The sequence below is a fragment of the Lichenostomus cassidix genome, chromosome 14 (genome assembly GCF_008360975.1).
Source record: "Lichenostomus cassidix isolate B80296 chromosome 14, HeHo_3.0, whole genome shotgun sequence".
NCBI lineage: Eukaryota > Metazoa > Chordata > Aves > Passeriformes > Meliphagidae > Lichenostomus > Lichenostomus cassidix.
In genome coordinates this window covers 15,146,515-15,152,876 of record NC_139495.1, presented here as the reverse complement: position 1 = coordinate 15,152,876, position 6,362 = coordinate 15,146,515, and the positions used below count along the sequence as shown (strand labels likewise).

Here is a 6,362-nt window from a genome sequence, read left to right as displayed (position 1 = left end):
AAGGGGATCAGGCACTGGCACAGGCTGCCCAGGGCAGTGGTGGAGTCACCATCCCTGGAGGGGTTTAAAAAATGCATGAATATGGCACTTGGGGACAGGGGTTAATGGTGACTATGGTGATGCTGGGTTAGCGGTTGGAACTGATGATCTTCCAACTTTAACAGTTCCATGATTCTTTATAGCCAAATAAAGGCAGAGTTATTATTTTCCTCACAGAGCCAAAGGAAAAAAACCTTTGTGGGGATTTCTAAGTTATTATAAACTACTGGGGTTTGTTGTTTGTTCCAGTTCCTCTGTGTGATAAGTGAATGCCTGGGGTCAGTTGGCATCTAATTTTTAACTGAGTGAAGGTCACTTGTTGAGAGCACAGTTTTCTGTGTGAAAAAGGTTCAGGGTTGCCATTTGCTGGATTTCTACAACATAGACCCCAGTGTTGAGCTGTGTGTCCCAAAAATGAGCAGTGAGGTGGGCATGAGTGAGTGTTACTTCTTTGACTCATGCAGGGACATGTGTGAATTGTGTAACACAGATGATCTTCAATTATCTTTGCCTAAAGGTGTTATTTCCTGCAAGATACGTTGTTTTCTGTTCTTGTTTCCAGCCCCATTACCTTCTAGTTCTGGAGAAAATAAGGCATAATTCCTTCATATACAAACATTCCCCTGTGCAATGGTTCAGCTCCAGGAGGGAGTGTGTCCATCCCGAGCACGGCAGGACTTGGAGCCATAGGCAGAGAGAGTGGCACAAGGGTGTCTCTGCATCCTGGCCCTGCTTTCTTTGTTTTAGCATTTCCAGGTGGTCTCCAAATGATTTTGGCTCTAATGTCTGCTTTGAGAAGGGGGTGTCAGTGTCTCTGGTCACTCAGATAATTATGAACACACCATGGGACTCCTTCCTCCTGCTGCAGCTTGGGGCAGTGCTAGGGAATGTGGATCTCCTCCCAGACCCTGTTTCTCCTGGGATTTTGTGGTGGTGCTCAGCATTAGATTTGATTCTGGGATTTCTTACTTCAAAATTGGAGAAATTAATCTGTTTTAGGGGAATCCTGGCTTCCTCATCCTTTCTTTCTTCCTCATTCCCTTCTAGGAATCTGAGTTATTTGCTCAGCAACCACCTTTCCATCTCCCACCCAAGCCATTCACCTTCTCTGCTCTTTTCTGTTCCTCTTCAACAGGAATTTTCCAGGCCTTCCCTTCCCTTCCCTTCCCTTCCCTTCCCTTCCCTTCCCTTCCCTTCCCTTCCCTTCCCTTCCCTTCCCTTCCCTTCCCTTCCCTTCCCTTCCCTTCCCACAGTCCTGAGAGACAGGTTTTGGAGCTTTTCCCCCAGCCAAGGGCTCTGAGCCTGGCACTGGGTAGCGTTCTAGCAGCAGGGAGAGCTCCTGTGCCCCCTCCATGTCCCCATGGTCCCTGTGGGTGTCTGTGTGTGGAGGGGGTGTCATCCATCTCTGCTCCTGCAAGGTGACTCATCCAGTCCCAGCTGCACTTTTGTCTGCTCCTGTGGGAAGAGGGAGGAGGACTCACAAGTCTCTATTTCTGCCGTGAAAATTACACCCTTATGTTGGTTGCAGAAGGAGCGCTGAGGGAAGGAGTGGAGCACCCAGGCAGAGGAGCCTGTCAGCCCCACCAAGGGTGGAAGATTCAGTGCCCAAGAATATAGATTCACACCATGCAGCCCATCCTGAAACCTCTCCCTCAGCACACTGTGGGTTTATAGAAAACAACCACGAAATTGGAGAAAGAGTTGCCTGAATTTGGCCCTCGAATGAAGGAGGGGAAGTGCATCCACCTGCTTTCCACAAGAGTGTGAGAGGTTTCCTGGTGGTGACCCTGTCCCAGCCTGAGCCTTGTGCAGGGTTGTTGTGGTCTTGCTTTTCCTTCCAAACCAGGGCCAAAGCCAGCATGGCTCTGTGATGTGCACTCTGCTCTTGGCAGATAATTTCTCTTAAAGCATCTGTGGACTTGTAGAGGTCCTTGGTCAGACATTGCTGCCTCTGCTGCTTTGGAAACACTGATGAGCTCCATCTCAGTGTAACAGGGAGGAGTTTGATAGAGGCACATTTCCTGCAGATGGGTGTGTAGCTGTGTTTCATTCCTGTACCATTTCAAGCAGCAGCAGGTGTGAGGGTTGGTCCTGCTGCAGGAGACACAGGGTTGCCACAGCAGGATCACATCAGTGTCGCTGAGTCAAATACTCAAAGCCCTCATGGATCAGAACTGAGACACGTAAATGGGCATTTCTCTAACCGAATGACGTGTTCTTCTCACCTCCTGCTTTTTCAAGGCCAGTTACTGCTCTTCAGCACCACTTAAAAATGGGTACAGCTGTCAATCCACTAACGCTGTCGGGTTTTGATGGAAGTCCAGAGGCCTTTCCAACCCCCGGAGTGCAGGCTGCAGGGGGTTAGAGCCAGTGCAGGGGGCTGGAGCTGTGTCCTATCACCAGTTTCCTGAGAAGCAGTTTGGGAAGTGGCCCATAGCCAGGCTCATTCTTGAAGTATTTTCTTCCAGACCCCACTGTCAGCAGCAGCTGAACTATTGTAGCTGGTATTTTCTTCAAGGGTTCAGCTCGGGGTAAATTTAAGCCTGAACATTTTCAAGTTTGACAAAGCTCCTCAAAGCTGAGGCTGGAGCTTGCGCTGGGCGGTATCGGTCTTCAGGGCAGTTCTGCCCTCGCTCAAAGGGCGTTGACTCATGGAGCTCTGCTGCTCTTCTTCCCCTCTAATGAGCAATCTGGAGAGTAAATAACAAAACTGGGTTGTCAGAGCACCGTGTGCTGCATGTCTGCCTTAGCTGGAGTTATTTTCCCACTGCTATTTCTGTGCAGAGCCAGAGCCCCTGTGCCCAGGTCCCTGGTGTCTGCAGCTGCCTGCCTCTGGCAATACTATGGGAATTTTGGGAATTCAGCTGGTACCTGACCAACCAGATCCACTTTTGTTATTTCTGCATATTATTTAAGAAACGGAGAGCAAGGAGAAATGCCAGGGCTGTTGCAGCCCCAGCCCCCTCCGTTTTGGCGCTTACAGGTTGCACGCAGCTTACGAGAGAAAGCCTGAAGAGGAGCAAACTCTGATACAAAACAGCTTTATTCTTCCCCAGAGGGGCACGACTTCCCTGGGGATGCTGTAAGCAAGAGTAGTGCCCACAAGAAAGGGAAGATAATACATTCCCTGTCCAGACTAATGCCCAGACCTCCCCTTTCCTGAGTCAGTCCCATCAGCTTCTCTGACTCTCCATCTCAGCTTCCCCAGAGCCTCTCTCTCACTGCCCAGCTCTGCTTCTCCTTCAGTGTGGATTTTCTCCCTTGTTTTTGGCTTTCTCTCAGTTGATGCAGAAACACAGCTGGGCCCCATCAGCTCAGGGGGAAGCTCTGACCTGGGAAAGGCTCCAGGTCTTCAGGTTTGTTGCAATATCTCATTCCTTTCCTCTCTCCTTCAGGAAACCCAATTAAAAAATAAATAAAACAGTGCAGGAGAAGCCAGAGGAGATAGGAACTGTTTGTGCCATCTCCGGTCTCGATGCTTCCCTGATCCACTCACGGTAAAGGTGGCACAAAAACCTTTTACCCACAAAAATAAGTCTCTGCTGATAGTCAGAGCTGGGCGGGAGGATTTTGTACTTCACCATTTCCAGGCTGTTTATGTCTCTCTCCTCCCTGCCCAGGAGGCTTGGGTGGCATCACTGGGCTCTGCCATGTGTTGCTCATGTGTGATTCTGTGCCAGAGCAGTGCAGAGCCAACATCACCTACTTGTGCTCAATGCTGCTGTTTAAAAATGGTTAATCTTGGTAGTCTGGATTTGGCACTGTATGGAAAGGAAGCAGTGCCCAGGTCCCAGGGCCTGACCCTACAGCACACTGGCTCTCCTTCCCGGGAGAGCTTCCTATGGCTCTGCTGATCCCCTCCTGCTCCTAGCTGCCTTTCAGCACCCTGCCCCCCTGGATCTACCCTGCAATCATCTCAAATCCCAAATCCTCCTGCACCTCATCTCTGGCCTCTTTCCTTCCAGGTCCCCTGACTGGTCACCCTCTGTTTCCCCCAGTGTCACCCCCAGCAACATCCTACCAGCTTCACCAGTCTATGGGCTCCCAGTGAGGGTTCCCACCCCAAGCCCTGTGCCGGGGAACAAAGCTGGCAGAGGGTGACACCGGGAGAAAAAGTAACTTGGAAGGAGGTGATGGCATTGGCACTGCCCACGGAGGAGGCAAAGGGGCTCAGGGGAGTGGCTGGAAGTCCCGCTGCTGTTCCCTTGGGATTTCCCTGCCCGTGGGGCTGCAGCAATGTGGCCCTGGGGGCAGTGGGTAGTCGGGACAGCGTCCGTGCCCCAGCACTGCCTAGCCGGGGTCCGGGCCGGCGAAAACAGATGCAAATTGAAAAAACACATCCCAAGAACGATCCCAGCTGGGCTGCAGGCAGCTGCCTGCTCACAGCCCGAAACAGTTAACAGGAGGCGAGGCCGAGCCGGTCCTCCCACCGTCATGAGATCACCGCTGCCACCGCCAATCCTTGCTCCAGTCCTTCTCCAGCCCTCGCTCAGTCTGGCAGCAAAGGAGCCCAAGCTGCGAGTGAGAGCAGCGGCAGACAAGATCCCGGCCCGTCTGCACCTTGAGCCGCCGGACAAAGTGACCATGTAGGATCCGGAATCTTCCCTCCATCGCCGGCACCGCGACTCTTGTCCATCCAACACGCGCGTTGTGCCCTCCTTACTGGGTTTTCTCGCCAAAATGATGGGCTGCAAGTCCAACTCACTCACTTGCCTGCAGGGAGGAAAACCAGGGCTGCCGCTGGCCACAGCCACCGATTCTACGGCTACACTCAACAAACTGGCCCTGGCCACCGGCGGGACCGAGAAATCCTGGTATCGCTGCATCTTCCCCTTCGGCATCGTCTCCGTGGTCATCGGCGTCGCAGCGACGTGCATCACCTTCACCATCAATGGCCCCCAAATGGACATCGCTAAGGTGGTCTCGGTGGCCACCTTGATCTTCGGGGTGGGCTTGCTGGTGGCTGCCTACGTGTGCTGGCGGGCCAAGCGGGAGCGGCAGCGCAAGCGGCAGCGCCAGGAGCCCGTGGCCATGGAGCAGGGAGCCCTATGACCCGGGCTGGGGACACAGGCTCAGCTCCACTCGGAGCCCCCTGCTCACACACCCCCTGCGCGAGCAGAGGGGTGGCAGCACCGGCTTTGTCGCACCCGAGGAGGTCCGGACCGTGCCCGAGGCCAGCTTGCCGTCATTCTCCACCCCGCCCGCGCCAGCGTCCGACCATCCCCGCTCCCGGCATGGGGGTAGGGGCAGCCCAGCCACGCGAGAGGTTCTCTCCTGCCTGCCTGCCTGGGACTAGCATGCAAAGAGCCCGGAGAGTGGCCAAGGAGGCCGGAGAGTGGCCAAGGAGCAAGTCACCATACAGGGACACTCTGCCTGTCCCTGCCATGCACCGCCGGAGAGCCACAGCGAGCCCATGGCACTGCTCTGTGCCGGGGAAACCGAGGCAGCCTGGCAAGCCCCGCTGGGCGTTGGAAGAGTCCAGCGTCACTTCTGTCCTCTTGCGGTTTTCTCCTGAGGCGAGGACCCGTGTGGCGCAGGACAGAAGGAGTTTAGAAGGAAATTGGCTGGGTGCGGGGAGCAGCCCTAGAGCTGCGTGGCAGGATGGGTGTGGGGGTGCGGGACGCAGCAAACAGCGATGCGTGAGCAGGGCCAACCTGGCAGGGAGCCCCCGGGGACAGCGACGGCGACAAGGGCAGGTCGGGAGCTGAGCGTGCCGGGAGGGCAGCGGATCTTGGTAGCGGCAGGGGGGACGCGGGGAATGGAGAGCTCTTCCTCGAGAGGGCGGTGGCTGTTAGGGGTTTGCTGCTGGTGGAGGAGGAATTCGGGCTCTTTCGGTGCCCGTGCGGGTGACCTAGCCCGGCGCTGTCCCAGCTCCGTGTGCCTGGGATGCCCCGGGGCAGTGACTTGTGCTGTGAGCTCGCAGCAGCATCCCCCGGCTGTGGGAGCCTGATAGCAACGTTGTTGTGGAGAAGGAGCTGGAGGTGCATCCAAAAGGAGCAAATACACTTTTACCACTCTTTTTTTTTTTGCAAAGAAGTCCCTGCTCCCATTCTTTGAATTCAGCTTTGAAGTCATTACCCTAACAAATAAATGTGAGAGCGGGGATCCCTGTCCGGCTGCTCCCGTGCCCGGCCGCGGAGGCTGCGGCAGAGCCGGGCTGCTGCCCTGCCCCGGCTGGCCCCGCACCCCGAGCGGCTCCCAAAAGCTGCTCCCCGCACTCCTGCACGCCTGCGGCCATGCCAAGAGCTACAGAGAACAGCCACGCTCCGGTCGCGAGAGCTGGAGCCTTTCCATGCTCAGCACAGCCCGTGAATGGAGCCAGA

General features: G+C 55.2%; 1 protein-coding gene across 2 annotated transcripts; it reads left to right on the top strand.

Moving 5' to 3' along the window:
- The first annotated feature begins 1,387 nt into the window (after positions 1-1,387).
- On the top strand, positions 1,388-6,063 carry LOC146430981 (transmembrane protein 100-like). Of its 2 annotated transcripts, XM_085075219.1 has the most exons (2): positions 1,388-4,227; positions 4,763-6,063. In XM_085075219.1, exons 1-2 carry the CDS (start codon positions 4,173-4,175, stop codon positions 5,089-5,091), a joined length of 384 nt encoding a protein of 127 aa, XP_084931345.1. In that variant the 5' UTR covers positions 1,388-4,172; the 3' UTR covers positions 5,092-6,063. The 2 variants fall into 2 exon arrangements, with proteins under 2 accessions (XP_084931345.1, XP_084931344.1); XM_085075218.1 differs by lacking the exon at positions 1,388-4,227 and having other exon boundaries at positions 4,452-6,063.
- The last annotated feature ends 299 nt before the right edge of the window (positions 6,064-6,362 follow it).

Bases quoted from the DNA above. Each gene is read 5' to 3' on its own strand.
- LOC146430981 (XM_085075219.1), top strand. From the start codon at position 4,173: ATGGCATTGGCACTGCCCACGGAGGAGGCAAAGGGGCTCAGGGGAGTG. The intron at 4,228-4,762 runs GTCCCGCTGCTG...GCCTGCAGGGAG, and splicing joins GCTCAGGGGAGTGGCTGGAA to GAAAACCAGGGCTGCCGCTG.